A 23,879-nucleotide genomic window follows, 5' to 3' on the forward strand; every position below is an offset into this window, starting at 1 on the left:
GGGAATGCGTAAGCCTAATGACATGTCCAAACAAAAAGCAAGCCTCTCTGTCCACACTGAATCAGTTAAATATGCACTTCTATTCCATCATTAAAAACGAACTACCTTACCTCTCAGCTATGCGCTTGTTTAAACAAACCATGTATAGACATCAACTGTGCCGGAATGAGTCTTGTGTGTAGTTTTGTTTTTCCATTTTTTTATTTTTGTTGTTTCACAAGACAGATTTTGAAAAATTGGAGTAAACTCTTAATCAGTTATCTTAATCTTAATCAGTCTCTCTTTTTTAATCATAGGGGTTGGTTATGTTTTCTTTGGTAAAGGCGAATGACAGGAAACTGAAGCTCTTTTCATAAGAACAAGGAGAGTTCAACCAGCTGTTGTCATGGCATGTGACGCCTCTACATCATTTTATACTGTCCACATTTTCTAATGTTTGAGTGTTTGTGCCTCTGTCTGTGTGTGTTCGTTTTAGAGCTGAGGAAGGCAGACGAGTGTAAGAGCGAGGAGGCGTGGCAGGAAGGGGAGGAGTCAAGCTCAGAGCTGGAGGACGAGGAGGAGCACAGACAGAACAGCGAAGCTGAAGAGGAGGAAGACGAGGAGGAGGAGGAGGAGGAGGAGGAGGGAGAGCACACGCAGGACGACACTCATGACCACATGCCGGTATTTTGTGTGTGTGTGTGTGTGTGTGTGTGTGTGTGTGTGTGTGTGTGCGGTCTGGATCAGCTGCACTTGTGAGGACTCCTGTCAGTGTAGTGCCTTGTGAGGACCTTTGGACGTCCTCACAGTGAAAAACTCATGTAAGAAACAGCTGTGAACAACCAGAGTAAATACTGTACATTGCCATTCCAGTAACGTCCCTGAAATAAAATCAATCAGTCTTCCTGGCATTGATGGAAGCTCATAGCCTTCAGTAACTAAATCCAGTTTAGAGCTAACTGACTTAGTCAAAGTCACTTTTCAGCACCACTTCATTCCAGCTTCTCAACTATGAGAATTTGACACTAATTCATAAGGATTTGGACAGTTAACCATATAAAGCAATAAACACTTTCCTGACCAAATTATTAATTAATCAAGAAAGATTCCAGTCCTGTTACTTTCAATTCCACGGGTGCAGTAATCAGGCTGGGAAAGTCTAACTTACTATCCAACTTAACTCTCTGTTCTTAGTTCATCAGTTTGCAAGCTGAACTGAATCTTCAGCCATTTTTCAGTTCAGTGGGTCGAACTACACATCTTTTTAATGAATGAATTCTAGGGATTCCATACTCTGAAAAGACTTGCTCTGCCCATCACTATAATGGAGGTAAAATCCCACAGCAGCTGCGCAGGGAGGAAAACAAACACTGTCCTTTATCTCCTGACTTATTATGTGGGTCTATATTACAGGCACAATGTTGGTACAGCAGGTCAAAAAGCGACTGTTTGCTTGATGGATTCTTTGTGGTGTTTTATGTAAAATAGTGCTTTTTAAAATGCAGTACTTGAAAGCTCATAATACCTTCCCATCATAGTTCACAATTTTCCAATATGTTTAATGCTCTGCTGTACAACCCCAGCAGCAGTGTCCCACCGTCTGACACGACACACTGTGAGGACAAAAACAGGGCTCTGCAGAGCACCTTCCACAGCATGCGAACACGCCGTCTGCGGTCATTTTGACTTGACCAGCAAACTTTACAACAAGCTGATTGGCTGTAGAAACAGGTGACAAGCTTTACATTCTAAAAACCAACCGCCAGCGATTTGACCAGCGGAGCTGCAGGTGACACCATCAGCCGAGTCGAGCTCAGACCGGCCAGTTCACACCACAGCAACTTTTGTCTGCAACTTTTTCCTCTGGTTTCCTTCAAACCTTTGGTCTGATCTGGGCTTTAGATGCTTAGATGACCAAAAGCTAAAATAGTTGTTTAATTTTGTTGTTGTGTTTTAGTTTGCCAATTTTGTTGCAAACGCCTGGAAGAGAAGGCGAGAAAGTTTGTTTAATGAGCGCTTATTTTAGTTTCTTTTTTCAGTGCTACATGATAAATGCTTTTATGAGTGACCTACAAACTTGGTCTTTCACAATAATGATCTGATTATATACGATGCTTTTTTCTGCTTTGTCTTTTTTCTTTTCTTTTATTGTTATCTGAAAATTTATAAGCTGGACTCTGGTCCTGGCTTGCACATGGTGTCTTGTAAGCCCATGTGGGCTGGGCATGACACAATAATAATAATAAAAAAAAAAAATCATTTGTTCAACCTGTTGACATGTGAAATGTTACAAACTCATATTCTCTGAGCATTCAACAACTTCCCCAGTCCTCTGTTGCCCCTGCAACTTTTTTCTAACTTGTTGTAGGCAACAAAAAAACAATCAGTTTGAACACTGAAAATCTTGTCTGTGCTGTACTCAATTGAAGAAAGGTCAACAAGGCTTTGCAAATCTGTTTTTATTTATGTTTTACACAGTGTCCCAACTTTTTTGCATTGGGGTTGAATTTGTTGTTTGTGGAATATGAAGTATTTTGATGGGCTCTGCTGTCCTACTGTCATAGACTACAAATGACAGATGAACTTGGTTTGACTCTCCAGAGATTCTCAGTAAATAAAATTAAAATACTCTGAATTCCAGCCTCTCTCTGTTGCACTTATGTAAGCTAAAATTTCACATGATCATATTCTGAGGCCAATTGCACAGAATATTTGGGTAACTGCAGTACATATTTATGTGTATGTGTTCTGACTCTGGTCTCTTCTCCTGTTATTTTGTGCAGGAGAACAGTCACCTATCATCAGAGATGGACTCCATTCACCCATGAGAGGTGAGTGTGTCTTTATGAAGTCAGGTTGCTTTTTAACACACCAAACTATGAGACCAGTTTGTCTTTCCCCTCTTTCCTTGTATCCAAATACAAGCTGAGTTCCCCCCAGCGTTCCTCTTTGCCTTTACTGTTATGGCATTAAGTTCAAGACACATTACAGCTGTGTTCAATTATCTTTTTCCCATCTCAGTTGTCCAAAAGACAAAAGAAAAACATAAAACATGCACAAACATGCACAAACATGCACGTTTAGCAGCTGCCATTTAAAATGGTCTTTATGCACTGTGAAAGCACCCGCATCTTAGAAACGTGCCAGCACAGTAAAGTGAACCGATATAGAGTAAAGTTTATTGTCCATAAAGAACACTCCATATGACTGAAGAAACCTTATCAACTTAAAGTCCTCCAATAAAAACTTTTGCCTCCTGGCTGATGTAACAAGGTCTCAAAGAGAGCAGAGCAGTGACGTCAGTCCAGATTGATATCAGACAGGTTTGAAATAGTCTGAAGTCATGCTTTCATATCAGACAGAAATCAGCCTCGACTTCACATAATTTTAACTAAACTTCAATGATGGAAACATAAAAAAATTAATGTTTTGTATCAGTCATAGTCAATATTTTAAAACTTTGATAAAGAAGCAGATAGATCGAACTGAGATTTTGACGTATTTAACCAGGAATGAATTGCTGAGAGACAAGTTTTCTCTTTCAGGACACACTAACATACCGTCCAGTACAACCACTGACCTGCTGGCCACTGAGCAGCAGTGTTAAGCTGAAAGCACACCGGCATACGTCACATGCTGCCTCTAGCACACACTGGACACGTCACAGTGCAGCTTGTCAACAGATGACCATGCAAAGTTATACCTTTACTGAGAGATCTGTACTTCCTCCCCCTTTCCATTAGTTTAAAATCATGTGTCGAGAGCCTCTAATTACAGTTGATTTCTCACCGATCTCCAGAGGTATGACTTGCCAGGCAAAATCTTTTTGGCCACTGTCTTTATAATGATGGGATTGAGGGTCGTTAAGCTCGGGATATTTCTTGACCCCAACAATGAGTCTCTCGTCATCCATTCTTTGTCACACATGAGACACAGCAACAGAGTTCTCTTTATGCATCCACGGTGAGGAGAGGAGTCAAGCTGCTGTAGGAGCAGAGAAAAAGAGCTGCTATGGGAGCTGGTGTGTACAAGCAGAGAGCTAGTGGTCTAAAAATGCATTTAATTCTGGGGACGGCGAGGCTGGAAATAGGACAGAGGCGTTAAGTGCAGAGTTGGGTAAGTAATACTTTAAAAGTAATGAAAGTACTTTACTGCGTTACTTTATTAAGACGTAACCAGTTACTTTACTGCGTAACTCCCTGAGTAAAGTAACTCAGTTACTTTAAAAGTACTTCCAACGTTACTCCCTGAGAAAAGTAACTCAAGCACTTTTAAAGTACTTTTGAGTATTCTACATTTCCTATTGGGCAATGGACCACAGGGCGCTAAGCCTACATTTTTTGTCTCCAAAATTAAAGTTATGGACCACTTGCCCTTCACTGAGATCCAGTTCTCCCATCACAGCCTTCACTTTGACCAGTAGAAACACAGAACGATCTGCTGCCGTAGACAACTGTATGACAACAACACCCCAGCGTTTTTAATATTTCCTCTAGGGATGTTACCGCACAGAGTAAAAGGGGGAAATGATGGTGTGAAACAGCAGAGGCACTTTGTCAACCCGCTGAGTTAACGTTACTGTCATTAGCATCAAGCTAGCAAACAATGCTACATCCTCACGTTCGGACATAAAGTAATAACATTAACAAATAGCGGCGGGGTTTTTACTCACCACAACTGCAGAGGCTCCCAGCTTCATTCGAAACAAACTACATTATAGACGGTCTGTTATTTATTAATCTCTCTGTGTGTTTACATATTTACTTTTTATCCGCTCCGTTGTCTTCGTAAAGTTAACACATCGTGTCGTCATTTCAAACTCAACACTTCCTGATTTTCTTTCAAATTAAAAGCCCCTTATAACCTTGGCTGAGGGAATCTCTCCATTTTCTAAATAGGCTTTTATTGTGATTTATTTGTCAGAACTTCCTGTGGAAGATACAGTAACTTGAATGTTTGCGTACGGTGCTTAAAATGAAGCTCCTGCCATCTGCTGACGCTTTTAGGTGACTACAACAACATGTCGGCTGGCACATGAACAGACACAGTGACTCAAATAATAGTAAAAGTAATAAAAATAGGACAAGAATAACCTGATGACATCACACACGCCGTGAAAGATGACCAGGGATTATTGGTGTGGACCATGGTATAGTGTGTCATGTCTGTCGGCCAAGTCTCGGCACGATTTTATGAATCCACAATCGTGTAATGTGACATAGTGACTTTCAGAACAGACAGAAAAGTCGTGTAGCGTGTACCAGGCATAATGCAAGTCCTGAGTCTGACCTGTCTGTCAGTGAGTCCTCTTCCACCTTTTTTTTAGACTCCACCGTAGACAATGGCAGCATTTCTCCGACCACGTAGCGAGCCACAAGCTCTGTGGCTTCTTTCAGACTGATAGGTTTAAAATTATCTCCGTTATTAGAACCAAACAACAGCCGTTGCTGTTTCGGAGCTGAAGGACCAGCGTTATAAAACTAACGGAAGTAACTGATGGCTTGTAGAAAATGTACTCAAGTATTTGATTACTCAAACAGCAAACTAACGCGTTAGGTTACTCATTACTGCAAAAACTAATCAAAGTACTCTACCCAACTCTGGTTAAGTGCCACAAGGCAGTGCATCCAAGAACGCTGATGCGTGTCTTGCCGCCCCTGTTGTGGGGTGTATTTCTTGAGGCACGGTGTTTGCCCTGCTGTGTTTTGGCCTTTAATTTTGGAAGCTTATTTAGATTTAGTCTTAGTCTTAAAACAAAAAGGCTTCTACGTTTAAATCACATTTTAGTCATTTTTATCCTTCTTAGTTTTGGTCTTGCCTAATTTTAGTCCATGAAAAGTCATGGTATTTTAGTTAACTTTTAGTCAAAATGTTTTCTACTTTTAAACTAAGATAACAGGTTGTATCATGGGTTGAAATTTAATTTCAACATACTTCCAACAACTACAAATAATTTCAACACGTCTACAAACTTGCAGCAGAATGTTTGCTCAAAACTCAAATCTCAAACTCTGAGACCATAGATAACTAATTTGAGACAACTAGGATTTGTACCCAGACTCACTATAAACTCTGACTTAGAGACATCACTGTTAAGAAGAGCAAAAATAACTTTCAACTCATTTTGTCTTCAACTTTTAACTTTAAAACATCAAAGGGTTAGAATTAAAAACATCTAATAACTAATTTATGGTGAAGGGAGGGTAATGTATTTTCCCCCAGTCACTCAGGGAATCTCAAGGTAAATTATTTTTAGACAAAGACAAAGAAAACAAAGTGACACTACAGCCACTCCCCTCTTCTGATAAATAATAAACAGTCCCTTAGCATTTATTAATTGAACAATGTGTCGCTGCTTTTCAGTGATGTAAGGAAATTTCCTATATGTCCTAATTTCTTACGGAAAGAAAACATACTTATACACACACACACACACACACACACATACATACATACATGCACACAACCTGATATTCAGAATTTGGCTTGAAGAACATTCACAACACAAAGTCAAAGGTCTGGTTTTGATTGAGCTCAGATCGTCTGCAGCTGACACTGTGTGAGTTCCTCTTCATTATCATCATGTCATGTTTTGTATTACTCAGATTTAGTTGTTGTGTGTGAAGCTGGGGAACAAGCTTGTTAGATTTCCATTCACTCCAGATTTTTATTTCATGCTGTTACTGAGTTTGGAAGATGGATGTTTTGGTGCTGTCGTTTTCATGAGTAAAAAAAAGATTTCTTGATTAAAGACAACTTTGTTACTGTTGAATCTTTCATATGTTATTTATAATGATTTCAGCACAACAACTGAAAACTCTCCTTGACTGAACAGACAGAGCAGTCTCAGCAGAGGAAACCACAAATTGTCAGCAAAAAAGCATTAACAAACTTTTCCTGAGGTCTTTTGTTTTGAGGTCTTTGGGTGAATGCCTGCACACTAACCACAAGCCTGATTTGATGAAGATCCCTAAGGGACTAAAACTTGTCTCTTTGAATCAACTCTGGCCCATCTTTCAACATTTAAAAGAAATCTGACATCTGGATTTAAATGCGGACAAGGAGTCTGTTTCCCTGAAACTGGCAGGAAATTTATCAACTAAACAAACCCGCTGATTTTTATGTAAGGTCTTAAACACAAGCACAAAGTTATATTTTTGTAATTGACCCCACCGGCTTGTGTTTGATTTAGTGCACAGATATCAGTGAGAAGGGGGCCCTCTGTGTTTATGAACCAGGACCTTATCAGCATCTCTCCATATACCTGAACATCTAAGCTAAACAAAGAGGCAAATTGCTTTGGCAAGAAACTTAAAAAAAACAAACTTGGCCTCTTTGTTGCTGCTCAGCATACCAAGGTCCTCCACAACGGTGGATTTAAGTCCAGTTCATGAACTTGAGCACACCACTCAAGATTAAACCAAATAAGCTGTTTTCATATTGCTCCCTGAAGTCAAATTCATTTTTTACTGTCTGAGGTTGAGGCCGTTCTGAGAATTCCTGCTGCTTTTATGGAGCAGGACGCCATAGCTTTCTTGGGCTTATATTATTTCAAGACTGTGCTGCAAAGTATGATGACTTTATTAAGCTTTTACATGTAAAACACAAGGTCAAGTTTGTTGTTCGAAAGAAATTGTGAGTATTTGGCAATAAATGAGGTGTTTTGATTTTCATTGATGTTTCAAGTTCAGTTCCTTAATGAACTTGTGTCAAGTATAAGTGATTAAAACACACAAAACAAGGTATATAGTGTGCCAGTGGAGGAGCTCAGACAGGTAGGGGGGAACCAGGCTGTGGGGGGCTTTATAGGCAATTAAGAGGAGTTTGAAGTGGATATGCTGGGGGATAGGGGGCCAGTGGAGGTTATGAAGTACGGGGGGTGATGTGGTCACAGGTGCAGGAGTGTGTGAGAAGACAAGCAGCTGAATTCTGGATGTATTGTATTTTCTTGAGTGTTTTGTCTGACAAGCCATAGAGGAGACTGTTGCAATAGTCTAGTCTGGAAGTGATGAATGCGTGAATGAGAGCCTCTGCAGCTGAAAAGGAGAGCGACAGATGGTGGCGGACGATGTTTCTGAGATGGAAGAAGGCTGTTTTGTTGATGTGTTTGATGTGTTGGTCAAAGGAGAGGGGTTGGGGTTACGGACATGGGGGTAGGTGAGCCAGTGATGCAGTTGGTGAGGGTTGAGTGCCAGGAGTGATGGCTTTGGTGGAGATGTGGAGCCGAGTGTCGTCGGTGAAGCAGTGGAACTGAAGTTCATGACGGTGGGTTATTAGACCAAAGGGGAGAATGAAGAAGAGGAAGAGGAGGGGGCTGAGAACTGAACCTTGGGGAACACCTTTGCAGAGGGGAGCATGATGCTGATGTACTGATATCTGTCAGAGAGGTAGGATTTGAGCCAGAAGAGTGCAGTGGTGCAGTGATGTTGAGAGCCGTTTCAAGGCGAGAGAGAAGGATGAAGTGGTTGATGATGTCAAATGCTGCACTCACGTCAAGTAGGATGAGGATGTTGAGTTTGCCAGTCTCAGAGGAGAGGAGAAGGTCATTTTCGACTTTATATAATGCATATATAAAGTAAATATGTGACATATAAGCGCAGATGAATCAGACACAATTTGATGAGCAAAAACATAACTACATCATCATTAACCTCCCACTGATATTTGTAATCAATAACTAAAACTTCTTAGAGCAGAGATTGCAATTTAAAAGTCTGAAAAGGGACATTAGATGAGAGCGTCAGTGAATATCATGGTTATGATGACACTGCTTAGTCAGTGACTTTTGGCATCAGACACTACCGAAAAAAGATGTCCTTTCATGTCGGTATGACACGCGACCAGTTGCCATTATCATTCAACGGCGCCCAGCGGCATCAGGGGAAACACAGTGGGACAACAGCAAAAGTTAAGGTAGAGGCAGTCTGAGTAGGGCATTGGTACCAGTGAAGCCATGCTCAGGATGGAAGCATAGTTACTGACTCCGTCTAAATCGGTCTTGAAAACAACCCCTTACTTGACAATGTCACCTCACAAACTTTGAGGGAAGAGAAATGAGTTGGAGGAAATCACACAAGGGTCAAAGGAGTTTGAAAAGACAGGTACCTTAAAAAAAATAGAGCCCCACGACGAGGACAATGGTGTCTTGCTAGCTAGCAGAAAAGACAAGCTACTCTGTGAAATATTTTCTATCTCTAAAGATCTCCACAACTTCAAAAGAAAAATACACATAGCTATTTTCCGAACTGAGGTTACAGTGACACTCCAAGGTCTACGCCAGGATGTCACCGCAGGAGCACATTTCAGATGTGGACACAAGCAACAGTGTAACTAATGAGGCCCTGCTATGTCTGCTGGAAGACCATTACAAGCAGTGGGAAAACGTGACCGATCTGGAAAGCAGATCCAGAAGAAACAACATTTGGATGTACAGTGTGTGCCTGACGACTCTGAGGGCGACTCGATGATTCAGTTTTCAGAAAACCTGCCAAACTTGCCTCCCCTGACCCAACAGTATGTTCTTCCAATTCAGTGCACTCAGAGCTCTGACACAGACGCCAGGACTCGATGCTACTCCAAGGTCCATTGTTATACACTTTATGGATTTTGACATCAAAGAAACCATCTTGGGAGAAGAAAGTTCAGACAAATAACAAGCAGATATTCTTGGACTGTGATTATGCCTATGAGGTGATATAGAATTAAAAAAAGAAAGACAAACTCCCTTCACAGTATTAGGCTTCCAGGACCTTGAGGTCAACTTTAGTCTGCAGAGTCATGACCACTTTTGGTATTTACACAGAGATTTTACTCGCAAGAAATTTCCAAAATACGACACCACTACTGAAAAAGGATATTCTTGATATTTTCCAAAAAGCCTGTAAAGACGAATAATATCTTATTAATGTTATTTTCTTCAAAATGGAGAACATGCTTTGATTATTGAATCAAGATGGGAAGCAGAGGGTAATTTCACAGTAACACTGAAACAGGATGTGCAGACAGCAACGGTTAATGACATGGTCTCCCTCCTGGAAAAAAATCAGCCGGAAGGATGTTACTTGATTCTTCTGGCAGAAGACTAATAACTCTAATTGTGCTGCCTGTCGGAGGTCCAACGAAAAACACATTTTATGAAATTGTCCCCTCTGTGGCTCTTAATTGGAGCCAAAATGGGGCCACCGAGTAAAGGCAGTTGGAGACAGCTGATCCACTCGTCACTCTTTTCAAACATTTTCAAGCATGTTGGTCTCTGATGTGCTTTCTTCTGAAAGTCATCTTAACATCTGCTTAGCATAAATCAGAATCTTTTATATACCAATTCATGCCTTATTATAGGCTACCAATTGATTAGGGGGGTGCATGTCTTTGGACTGTGGGACTGTCTGGACTAAATATGGAGCGTGGATTGGTGGCTGGAAAGGTGCCATTCCACCTCCTGGGCACTGCTGAGGTACCCTTGAGCAAGGGGCCTGTCCATGAGCAGCCCCCTCACTCTGACATCTCTCCATTTAATGCATGTATAGGTCCTGTTTGTGCATGTGTGTGTCTTTCAGGCCTGTGTATATATGACAACAGAGTGAAGACACTGAATTTCCACTTTGGGATTAATAAAGTATACATGGAAAAAGTTATTTTTATAAAAGTTACCTACTGAATTAGGTTGTGAGATGTCCTCATATGTATTTTGTCATTTTATAAATAAGAAACTTTACCTTTTTTTAATACAAGACACTCATTTATTGACAGTTAATGAAACAGAAAAGTAAAAATACAGATATAAACCTTCCCTGATCAGTAGGTCTAAAAGCTTCAAAGAACTGAGGTTGGAATTGGAGTAACTCTACGGTTATAAATATCAGGTGATCTCCTGGTTTCATCTTTAGAGATTGCTTATTGAAAACAGGGATGTCATGTGAATCTGTGTCTGCTTCTCTTTCTTCCCTCCCTTGTCCGAATTTCCCTCTTTGTGACTCATCTACGGTGAAATATGGAGTCAACCAGAGCCTCACTGAGCTGACTGTCTGCTTTTAATTCAGTCTTTACAGGAAGAGGGGCCCACAGCAGTTTATGCAATAAGCGCACACTCCTTTGCAGAAATGTATATTAGAACAAATGTAATGTTCACGATACATATTAATGCCATGAGAGGATTTAGAGATAAACTAAGAATTGGATGCTAGCTTTATGTGTATGTCAGGTGAAAACTGAACTCCCAGTTTGGGAGGAGAGATCAGTGGTTACGCTCATGTAAAGTCAGTATATAAATATTTTCAATGTTTCATTCTATCAGCTGTACTCTGATAAGACACTGTCTGTGGAACAGTCAGGTTTTTCTTGTCCCTGCACCTGTTCAGCAAAGTGGTAACTTCTAGGAAGGTTTCATTGTCAGCTGCACCCAGCAGTTTTAGTGTTAACTCTTTCCTGCACCCTCCGCTACTCACCTGCTTGGAGCAAGTCAGAAGTAAGCTATAAATCTGTGTTCTGATATTATTATTGCTTTGATCGATGGAGGCGCCCTCAAAGACCTCTCAAAACTACACAAAACCCTTTAATGCAATTTCTCTCTGTGTGTCAGTGTGTAGTCAGGGCCTGCTGTGCACTGAAATACAATCATTTAAATGCTTTTTGAAATGTTGCTTACATAAAATCTACACATCTTCTGCTTTTTATACAAATTTTAATCATACTCACATTTTTAGTCTGACAAGCCGCCGCACAGCAGGAGCAACTCCTGTGGAGTTTAAAGGAGAGATTTACTTTCTTCAAACGTTTCCCCTCAATTAAATTAAAGACAAAAGGCTGGATGGATGCGGCGCAGCGTCCTGTCTGTTTAGCAAAGTGATGAATTATCTTCACTGTTTCAAGTTCTTTACTCACTAATCTTTTTAGGAGCAGAAACAGATCTTGAATGTAAGATCTTAAGGAGTCTGCGATCAGTTTTGTGTTGCACTCTAAAGCATTATATTGTACTTTGGGCTGGATCTACTAAAGGTTTGCATGTATAAAAACGTGTGCACAAACTGATTTACTAACATCTTTCTAAAGGTGCAAAATAGCATGTCTGCATCCAGTTAGTACGTTTGCTGCAATGAATATGCAATATGGGGCGTTTACACGCAATTATGCGTGTGCTGGGAGGAGAAAATGTAAATATATTAATTTAGCACACACAAAGTGATTTATCAAACCTGAAAGCAATTTTGCAAATAGAAACTGCGTCTATATTTAACAGGTGTCAAAGGGAGGTGCAAATGGTTTGTATGCGTAATTGCGCACACATGGCTGCGGTTGTTGTTGCAAGAAGGAGACATCAAAACGATGAAAGAAGACGCAGAGTACACATTTTTCACCCTCGTGTGAAGCAAGCAACACGGGCTAACGCCGACCAAACATTATTATCAAACGAAATACTCAGTCTCATTAACGTCTAATTATGTTAAGCCACGCAAAATCATATTAACTATTAAGACACATAGTTTCAGTCACAAAATATATTAGGCTATAGCTCTAACATTTATCGTGGCAAAAAACCAAAACTAAACAGTTCTTCATCGTATAGCCTATTTTACACAAAATGAATATTCACACCCAATATAAGAACACTTAAACGTGACAGTTGAGTGTATTATTTGTGTTTCCTTTTACGGAGGTGGAACTTGCCTGCCGTGCACACCTCTCCTCCCTCACTGGTCCCTGGCTGTTGGTCAGAGGCATCTCATCTACTGTGCCCCCATCTGTTTTATTTGCAGACGTTTTATTACACGCCAATTTTTCTTTTGTTCTTCTTCTGATACCTTGATATCTTCTTTTCACTTCATCCACTGTTTGCATCATTTTACCAACAGCATTTACTTTTCACAGATTTCTTCCCATATAGCGTTCCTTTGTGAGACAGTCAGGTTTCTTTGCTGTAGCTCATTTAAGTGTTTAGTGGTCTCATCTACCAACACCTATTGTTCCACAGGGTCAAATTTCACTTTGCGCTTTCTCTCCAAACTCGCCATGCTGCAAATCATAAAACACGCAAAACCCTCATTTAAATAAGGTGTCTCCAACACGTTTGCACCTGTTGTCATTTACGCAATAACTCTTAGTAAATCACCCGCAAACCGAGGTTCAGCCCCACACGCAAAATTCTAGATTGCGCAGGCAAATTGGTACACGCAAATTGGGATCTTAGTAGATCCGGCCCTTTGTGTCACCAACCGTCTCCTCTCCTTCCGGCATACAGTTCCTGTAGATTTGTGTTCTGTTTGTTCTGTTCTGTTGTCCATAGTTTCTACTCTTTATTTACGGGTCTACTGCAGAACTTCTACATGTTATGGTGCGGTGTGCCATAGTTATAGAATGAGTAAAGCCACGCAGAAATGCAATTGACATGTCAGTGGCACTATAACTGAGAGTATTTATCAGAGTTTTAAGCAGTTTGCTATTTTGCCTTTTTTATGCTTCTGCACTGGTGATAGCTGTGGCTGGAGGCACTATATATGGAGTCAGTCTGTTCATACATCCCATTCCTGTGACACAATGGGCTCTAGTTTCCCGGCGTGGCACAGGGTGGCGAACCCCACGCAGAGCTAGTTTCGAGCGGCGCAACCCGAGGCACGCTCAGTTTGGTAGTTTGGCAGACCGAGGTGCGCTGAGATGGGTGTGGCGGCGCAGCGGGAGAGGTGTTGACAGATCCAGTTTGGCGCAGTGACAGTTTCGTGCCAAAAGGCATCGCCGAAGGTGCGCTAAAAGCTCGCCAGCTGAAACCAGGTCTACTGTCAGCGCAGGCGGAGCGCAGCCAGTGTAAGCCGAAGTTTGCGGACAGTGCGCACACGTCACCAAAACCTCACAGGCAGGTTTCCAGAATGTCAGGCACATTAACAATGCAATAAATACCTACTATTCAATTCAACTATCTGCAATCAGCACATAAATGTATCTCTATATCGACTGTCCCGTCACATCTGATGTCAGATCTAAGGGGATTGGCACCGTTTGGCACGTTTGGCACGTGTAATGGAAATCCAACCTGATTTGATTAACAAAACTAATGAGTTCACATCCCTCTCAGCCAACCACAAACAGCCACAGCATCAGATAGGGAGTATATATTCAGCATCTGTCATCTTAGAAAAGTCAAAAGAAATGAAACAGAGTGAGACTGCGAGAGAGAAAGAGAGAGCGTGCGCACGAGAGAAACGCAACATTGATTTACAATTGTGGTGACCTCCTCCCAGGCTACCTTTGCATCATCAGCCCGTGGAGGTCTGCTCGCAGTTCCGTATATTGGGACACTGTGAGCTTGGACCTCCCGGACCAAAACATTAGTTTCCTCCTGGGAGAAGTTTGGCCGTCTGACGCTGCTGCTCTCTTCTGCCATGGCGAATTGAGTAAACTCTCATTACGTCTTCGCGCGGCACATTTAAGGGCGAGGAGAGGGGCTCATTTGATTGATGTGATGTGTGTAAAACCCACTCCACGCCTTCTCTCCTCCCTCTTTCCGACTTGCGCAGGTAGGAGGGACGGAGGTGGGAAAGAGGAGTAGCTGCGCCAGGCACACGGTGTGCCAAACTTGCAAAATCCGCCTGGCCACACCCAGTTGGTGAAGCGCAGGTGCGCTGCGCCCCCACCTCGCCTGGTCTGCGAAACTAGAGCCCAGTATCTCAAGAACATCTTAAGGGAATTTCATCAAATTTGGCGTAGACCACTTGAACTCAAGAATGTCCTGATTAGAATTTGCAGGTCAAAGGTCAAGATCACTGTGACCTCACAAACATGTTTTAGGTCATAGAATTCATGATGAAATTTCATGTCTAATGTCTAATAGAATAAAATGATGAAGTGATGACGTTCTATATCCAAAAGATTAAGGTCAAGGTCATTGTGATTTTCATTTCATAATGTTCTGCAAAAAAACCCTTTCTGACCATTATTTAACATCATATCTCAGGAACAGAAGGGGAGACATTTGGTCAGACACTGAACTGGTGACACTATACTGATTGTGTAGATCTTCTGTGCTGCCGGGGGGAGATATTTTCACAGAGATCGATGTAAACTGTGATTGCAACTTGACACAAGCTGGCCAATCATAATCACTGGACTGGCACAGACTAGGTATCACAGTAACACAGCTGTGCTCTACTGACTCTCACACAATGGCTTCAGATTTGGTTTTGTGGATTTGGAGCTAAATGTTGTGCCTGGGGCACTTTGTGTATTAATGATACTCGTTACCTGGAGAGGTTGGAAAAAGATATACGTTTCTTCCCTGTTCCAAAATCAAAATCAAACCCTGAAAAGTGTAGGGTTAGCTAGCTAGCTACTGAAGATATAGCCTACTGAATGTATACACATGCTGCTTTTGCTTTTTAATGATTATAACAGTGAAACAAAGACCAACCCTGCTGTACAGGAACCAGTGAAGGGAAGCAGGGAAACTTTGCTCATATTCAACCAGCTCTGTGTCATCACAGTGTGTGCACAGATGAACCTTGTTTGACTTCCCCTGGAGATCCCTGCCTGTCCGGCGACGGAGGTCTGGGTGCTGGCAGCAGCACAGGGGCAAAGCCAAACACCGTTCATCTGCACACACTGTGATGCCACACAGCTGGTTCAATATCAGCAGAGTTTCCCTTTATATTCATTGTCTTGTGTGGCGATCAGCAGTGATGTGGTGGTTCACTTTTACACTGTGATCTGTAGCCTATAGTTCGGCTTTAGCTTCTAACTATCTTTGTCTTTTTAACCTGTTGTTGCTGCTGAGTCAGTTTGACATCCTGGATATATCCTTCAAACACAGACTGTAGACCCCTCTGTCTGCTTCTCTCTGGAATCACTCTTTCATTTTTACAAAAATATGATAATATATCTTCAGGGAGTGCAGTTAGTTACAGTGTGGGCTCCATGCTTACTGCGACAGCTTGTTGGACCATCACAAAAGGGCGGGGCTTGGCAAAAGGTCAATTGTCATGTTTCTAGATGATTCAGATAATCCATTGTTTCTGGTTGTGCAATGATTTTACTGTAGTTTCAGAGCAGTTGCTTCTGTTGTTTAACAAATTAAATCCACCACAGACTCAGTGAATCCATGTCATCTGTGACATTGTTGGCACGTCATGGTTTGTTTACATATCTTGACTTTAACAAGATGGCCACGTGGGCACACCTGCTGAACACGAGCAGCGTTGCTCTGCAGCTGCCTCGGAATGGCGTAGTGATCCAAAGTATTATTCTCCTTGTGGCACAGCGTGAGCAGGAGCAAGACACCACCCCACATTCCCCCCATCATATCCTTATTCACAGCAAACATATAGCACACACCTCCTTCTCTAACCACAGTCCACTGCTCTGTCAGATCACCATCTAGGAAAAGGTTCACCTGGTTGAATGCTGTCCGGTATATCAGGATTTAGCCAAGTCTCCATGAAACCAAGGATATTACAGTTACTGATATTGAGTTGGAAAGTGATGCGTCATGGAGGTCATCCACTTTGTTATCCAACGCTCGGCAATGGCTAGCAGGATGTTAGTGTGACAGAAAATTCCCCATTCTAGTGTTCGCAGTTAATGTTTGATTCCTCCACGCTTTCCATGATGCCTCCGATGTAGATATGGATGCAGAGATGGAAGATAAGATGCTTGTTTGTCACTGTGGTCTGGATTGTGGCTGATGCCCATCTTCACCCTCTTTTTCTGGATGTTTAAATTTGAAAACCTCGACCATGCCAGCCAGTAGAGCCACAGGAGAGGAGGGTGAGTCAATTTCCTCATCCTGATAACCAACCTGTAGCCACACGCCACCACCGTGTCAACGCCAACCACAAAGAGCATCACCAAGACTTGCAAAATAGACATAAGAGCTTAAATTTAACTGAACTTAGCAGAGCTGAGGCGATTGGAAATGTCAATGCTTACCACACACATTTGCATTTCCTATTTGATGCACCAAAGGGAAGGAACATGGTGGACGTGTAAAGCCTGTGTGAAGGTAACAGTTACATAACATTGGTCTTTATAGTCATGCTTTTGTCCAACATCAGTTCCACACATTTTTAGCATGAGTGGAATTCAGCCCTTCACGCTGGCAGTAAACTGCTCAGGTGAAGCACAACTTGGAAAAAGTATAAAATTTCAGCCAAAGAATGAACTCCATCTGAAGTTTTATGTGAAGGGTGAAACTGATTTAAAGTGCATGACAAGCAGCAAAAAAAATAAAAAATAAAAATAAATACATCACAAGAGGGAAACTGCTGGCCTCGAACCACCTGCTTCAAACAGGTATTTTAATCTCTGCACAAAGTTCCACGTGTGAGAGTGCCAGCAGGAGTGTGTTTCTGCACTGGTCGGTATTCGAGACAAGGTACTTTGTCCTCCAGCAGAGGAGGCAACATCATCACAAAGACTGATAACCCTCAGTGTAGAAACACTGATGATGACCTCCAGTAATTTTTGATATAGTCTGTTATATTTAGATTTTCCAGCTTCTTCTCTTTTGTCCACACTTGCATATCAAAGCCTGTATATGTGCAGGGTTCATATCACAGCCTACTCAGATGTCACATCTTATAAGCGCAGAGTCCGTCATACTGTTCATGCAGGGGCAGTTATTTTAACCTATAAGCATGAAAACAGGCAGCTTTCAAGGAACCAACAGAATCTCTGTTTGACATTACTGTAACTGAGACAGTCTGATAAACCATGTTCCAATCCAAGATTCTTTTCTGTGGAAAAATTCTCCTTCTTTAGAGCACGATTATGTTCCAAACACAAACAAATATTATAGTGGTGGATTTCTACTCAAATGTACTCGTAAATTATTAGCAAAAAAAAAAAAAAATTATCGCAATACTTGCATGTGTTTTTTTTACTGTCCGTACCAATGGACGACGACTCCTAACGCAGAAACTCCCTAATAGTAAAAGTGACAATAAATGGTCTTAACAGACCTTTTTTTTCAACAAAAAACATATTTTTTTATGAATGCTTAACTAATATCTGTGAATAAAGTGTTGCTGTAAAACACACTGCATATATTTTATATTTTATTCATCATTGCGACTCAAAATATCATCAATTTCTGAAGTATCTCCAGAAAACGATATGTTGAAACTTTTCTATAAAGATGAATGTTCTACCAAGGCTACTATATCCAGTGCAGATTTTACCGAATTATGGTCCAGCTACGTTTTTGAAATCACTACCTAGTTTGATTTGTAACCTTGTGTGGAAGGATAAGCGCCCCAGACTTAAACTGTAGAAACTGCAGGTACCAGTGGACAGAGGGGGGTTAGCATTGCCAGATATAATGTACTATCACTGGGCATCACAGATTAAATATCAAAATGGAACTCATTTTCATCGTTCAAACAGCACAGTGGACAGATCTGTAATATACCATCTAGTGTCAACAATCAAAAGTAAAATATCAGATCTTCCCCTGCAAGCCGCTTTGCAACCTGCCTCCTTTTTATGTTGTGTCTGACTTATCAATGTCATTTCTGTTTGTCATTGGTCTTTGCTGCTGCTCTCTTAGGCTTTCTATGTAGGCGCATGGAAGGGCAGGGAGGTTTTTTCTCTCTGCCTCAGGCTTTCCTCATATGTGCGCTTAAGGGCAGTGAGATGTGCTCCTTCTGCCTTAAGGCTTTCCACGTAGGCACATGGAAGGGCAGGGTGTGTTCTCTCCACTTTAGGCTTTTTGCGTAGGCTGAGGAAAGGCAGAGAGGCCCCAGAACAGAGCCACACCACCAAATATAATACTGCAAATGGAAATAAAGTTTTCTTTGACTAAAGTGTTCCTTACTGAAATGTTTTCTTTCTAGAATTTGTTCTTACACACACTCATGCACACGTTTTTTTGCTGAAATGTTTGTGCAGAATGATCGGTTAATGTGTTTCCTTTAATTTCACAGTTGTAAAATATTAGAGTATTTAGAGTATTTATATCACAGAATTAATATCACTGAAAATTAGATATTCCCTCTCTTTAGGTATCATTTTGTCATATGGATTATTGTTAATTATTATGTTGATCTGTTCTTTACACACGACATCTATGGCACATCTGTCCGTCCTGGAAAATTGTGATTTGTGATATTTGGCTTTAAAATTAAAATTAAATTGAAAATTGAATTGAAAGGAATGGATTAAAAATGACCTAAATTCTACCTTTCTGAACTGGGGAAGAAAAACAAAGAATGCAAGACCGCTCTTTCAACCATACCATTTATAAATAATGCAATGTCGCTACAGGGAATGACAGGTAAATTTAATGTTAGAAATACTCTTAAACATGAATCAAGTGCGTATAGGCGTTTTTGGGATTATGAGTCAGTATTCTGTCTGGCACTTATTTTATGTAATCCTGATCTTGTTCAGATGTGGGTTTTAAATCATGGAAAGATGCTGGTATTTCTAAAAATACAAGATCTCTTCTCAGATGGGACTCTTAAATCTTTCTCACAACCAAGAATTGAATTCAATCTCCCTTAAACACATTTTTTTTCTCTCGCTATTTATATTTTAGGAGTTATATCCAGTCCATGCCAATATAAAAAAAGTGGTTTGAACATTAATCAACCTGAAAAGATATTACTGAAAGCTTCTTCTTTAAAGAGGAAAATTCTTAGTTTTATATTTATGAACAAATGTTAGTTTAAATCCCTATCACCAGTAAAATGTGCTGGAGTGAAGATTTTGGGTCCAATCTGGATGATGAGATGTGGAGAAAAATGTTGTTAAATGCAAAGAAAATGACATGTTCTGACAAATCCTGAGACCCAATATAAGATTATTCACAGACTGCACGTAACCCCATCTGTGAATATGATCCTTCCTGCTCACCATTAGGTCGTAAATGTTAAAATAGCTGTGGCACTCACAATCATCTCATGTCAGTCCAAAGAGAGATTAAGAAAATATTTGGGATTGATATAACTCTAAATCCACATCATTTCATATTGGGATTAGATCCCAGCTATGAACACAGTCAGGTACAGATACATTCATAGAATAGTTTTGTATGCTGCACGCATTACAGTTTGCGGTGTGTAAAACTTCTGTCTTGCCATTGGAGAGATTATCACATGTGCTGAGAGGAACTCTGGAGGCTTTTGTGAGAGACTGGGCTTCAATATCCATAAACTCTAAAGAAGAGTTGTCCAGAGTCAGAATGAAGTATATGAAAGTCAACACTGGTTGTGAGTACAGCTATTGATGATTTTTGTTTGTTTGCTTCTTCTTAATTTTATTTCCATGTGTTTGTGTTTGTTCTTACTTTGTGGTTACTGTTAGGTTTGCCTAAGTTGTGAATTCTTGTTGTAATTGTATCACCCTACTACAGTTTAAAAGAAAATCCCCGGAGACTAATACTCTGTGTACATCAATACAATGTATTATAAGATGACTGTATCATTAGAAAAATCAAATTAGATCAGTATTTCACTGTTGAAATACTATTAACCTATTTATGTTGCGGTGACACTCAGATCCATGGATGGATATTTTTGAAAAACATCCTGAGTAAAAGCTGTAAATCTTTCAAATGATTTTAAATACGTTTAAATACAAATTATGTACTTCAGAAGATAGTCAACAGACTGAAACGTACCTTGTGCTCCCTCCTTGCCTTACAGTCAGCCACACTTGTTAAAAAAATGGGTGCAGCTCCACTGCAGTCAGTGACAGTAATCATAGATCTGGACATCCTAGAAAAGTTTTGTTCATTGGAATGGATAAGGAATCTGAGCAGGTTAAAGCTGTACTTATTTTTGCCTTGCCACTAGGGGGCGGTGAAACCATTATATGTCATATTATCACCTACTGAAGTTGATATGGTGAATGTGTCAGCACATAGGGACCTTATTACAGAATCCCCCTAGATCTGAAATCCTATCTTATTTCAGTTCACAGTGATATTTGTTTTTTGGAATTACAGAATAATTTTTCCTGACTGCATTCAGGAAAAAATCTTATCCTGTCATAGGATCGGCATTTAGCTGTTACAGAACCAACCTAATTTGGAGATTTCCCAAGTAAGGAACCATAAAAGTTGCCGGCAGTCAGCATGGTGAATTAAATTGTTTACTCTCAGTCTTTAAAATACACTCCTGTTTCCACCGGAAATGTACAGTTTGCATACAGTCCCTTTCAAAATAAAGTCAACAAGACAGTACAGCACTGCAAATTGACAACAAACAACAACAAACACACTTGGTTGAGTTGAGGTAAAAAGAACATTGTTGGACCTATTCACCACCCATCCCGCCCACCCAACTCAAACATCTGCTGCAGTAGCTCAGTCCATAGGGACTTGAGTTGGGAACCGGAGGGTCGCCTGTTCGAGTCCCCGTCTGGACCACATATGGAGCGTGGACTGGTAGCTGGAGAGGTGCCAGTTCACCTCCTGGGCACTGCCGAGGTGCCTTTGAGCAAGGCACCGAACCCCCAACTGCTCGGGGCGCCTGACCAAAGGGCAGCCCACTCACTCTGACATCTCTCCACTTTGTGCATGTATAGGTCCTGTTTGTGTTAATGACAACGGAGTGTGTGAATTTCCCCTCAGGGGGACTGATAAAGTATATAAATAAATAAAAAAATTAAAATTAACTTTCATTGTTGTCCCGTTGTGTTTCCCCCTGACACCGGTGGCACCAGTAAATAATAATGGCAACCAGCCGCATATTATGCTGACGTGAAAGGACATCTTTTTTTATTGGTGTCTGGCGCTGGAAGTCACTGGTCAAGTGCTGGTTTTCAATGACTGGGGTTTCAACAAGACCAGGTAGTCTATAGCTGCTGCTAGAGGCCACAAAATATCCTTTCATTTCATAGGAATAGACGATTTCGGCAAGCGATTTGTGTATGCGGCCATCTTGCGGCGGCGCCATTGCTGCGGTGACATGTGTCAGTCATCAATTCATTATGCTGTCATTGTGAACTGACTCTCTACAATGACAGCATCATGAATAGCTGGATTGATGATGTTAGACAGTGGCCTCCGGTAACTGATGAAGGTATCTTAAATGAGTACCGATATTAATTTAGAAATTAATAATTTGTTTGAGCGATAAGCAGGAAAGATTAGAGTAATAGGGAGATAATAGACTGTATCATTAAACACTGTGTAATATAACGTTAGCATACATTACGTGTGCTGACGTTAGCAAGCTAGCAGCGTGACATTTAATCATTATGGACAGTTTGTGTTTTGTTTTAGGTATTCAAGAATATTTTATTGATCGCCTGGCCTCCGATGACAAGAACGGCAATTACAGGTCTTGTGGTTCAAAATTACCTGAGCTCCAGATGGGCAAATTATACACCGCCTTTAAGATGACCATCACATCATATTGAAGGCGATCAAAATTGATCGCCTTCAATATGATGTAATGGTCATGTAGCCTGTCCATAATGATTAAATGTCACGCTGCCAGCTTGCTAATGTCAGCACACGTAACGTATGCTAATGTTATATTACACAGTGTTTAATGATACAGTCTATTATCTCTCTATTACTCTAATCGTTCCTGCTTATCGCTCAAACAAATGATTAATCTCTATATTAATATCGGTACTCATTTAAGATACCTTCATCAGTTACCGGAGGCCAGAGAGTAAGTTCACACTGACAGCATAATGAATTGATGACTGACACATGTCACCGCAGCAATGGCGCCGCCGCAAGATGGCGGCATACACAAATTGCTCGCCGAATTCGTCTATAGTTTACTACTGTATGTAAAACCTGCCACGGTATGAACAGTGGTTATATAAGCCTCAAAACCAGCCACAACTCAGCCCTGAGCAAGAGAGAAAATGAACTGCAGTGTTTCTAGCTCCACCTTTTAGTACTGGAACAGGGTGCTGGGTACGCCGACAGAAGGGTGTTGAAAAATGAGGACAGTTTTGTTGGTACCATCCACAACTTTTCACAATGGAAATGGAAAAATAACTGTTCTAAAGTGTGCCGAACTGAACTGAAGCGGACTGCTTGGTGGAAAGGAGGCTGTAAAGTTGTTGGTGAAAGCTGCAGCGCCTCCTAGATGACATAATGTGCAGGAGACAGCAGGCAGGTCAGATCTTTCTGATTATGTGTTTGTGATACAGCAGTTAAAGAGATGGCTGAGGGCAGCCTTTGATCTTGGAACATGCACCGCATATTATTTATTATTTTGTCTGCCTGACCATCGTAGACGTCACTGTGCATGCTGAGCATCTATGATACTGTTTTGGCAAATTGATGAGGTGAGTGGAATAAAGTACTGTCAGCATGGCTGTCATAATAAATAAATATGTCACCCAAATGCAGCAGTATGGCTCTTCTCTGTGCTTTGTAGACAACGGTACAGTTCTGTAAGAAGTGCTCGGATCCTTTTCCTTAGTAAAAGTAACAATACCACAGGGTAAAATAGCTCAGATACAAGAAAAAAAACTGTACTTCTGTAAAAGTAAATGTATAACCAGCAATATGTTCTTATTCTCATAAAGAAAAGTACTCACTACGCAATATTTTTTTGTCTCATGCCCACAAGATAATAATTTGTACACACAATGACCCATAACAAGATAAGTGGTTATGGAAAATAAATGAATAAAAGTTATTATCATGCACAAGATATAAAAATAAAAAAAAACATGCTTGCAGGGGCTCACCTGTTAGTTTTATATTTGGGCAATTTATAATATCATCAATATAATGAGTCCATGTTGATCTCATGTAAATCCCAGCAGAGGTTACACAACTCCAAACCGAGCAGATCAAATCAACAACATAACTGAAAACACCTGTGAAGCCTTTAATATGAAACATTGATTCATTCATTTTTATTTATTCTGGTGTCATGCCTTTGGCCCATCCCACATGCCATTATAAACAGCTTCTTTTTTTTTTACAGCCATCCATCCGGACA

At 40.8% G+C, this 23,879-nt stretch overlaps 1 protein-coding gene across 2 annotated transcripts in view; it reads left to right on the plus strand.

Moving 5' to 3' along the window:
• The window catches only part of raly (RALY heterogeneous nuclear ribonucleoprotein), a 225,434-nt gene that overhangs the window by 185,325 nt on the left and 16,230 nt on the right, over positions 1–23,879 (plus strand). For both annotated transcript variants that reach the window (XM_033626156.2, XM_078171230.1), the window contains exons 7-8: positions 476–663; positions 2,763–2,810. In XM_033626156.2, the coding sequence (XP_033482047.2) occupies positions 476–663; positions 2,763–2,807 (233 nt within the window). In that variant the 3' untranslated portion in view covers positions 2,808–2,810. The remainder of the gene's footprint in view (positions 1–475; positions 664–2,762; positions 2,811–23,879) is intronic.

Source organism: Epinephelus lanceolatus, chromosome 1 (assembly GCF_041903045.1).
Source record: "Epinephelus lanceolatus isolate andai-2023 chromosome 1, ASM4190304v1, whole genome shotgun sequence".
Taxonomy (NCBI): domain Eukaryota; kingdom Metazoa; phylum Chordata; class Actinopteri; order Perciformes; family Serranidae; genus Epinephelus; species Epinephelus lanceolatus.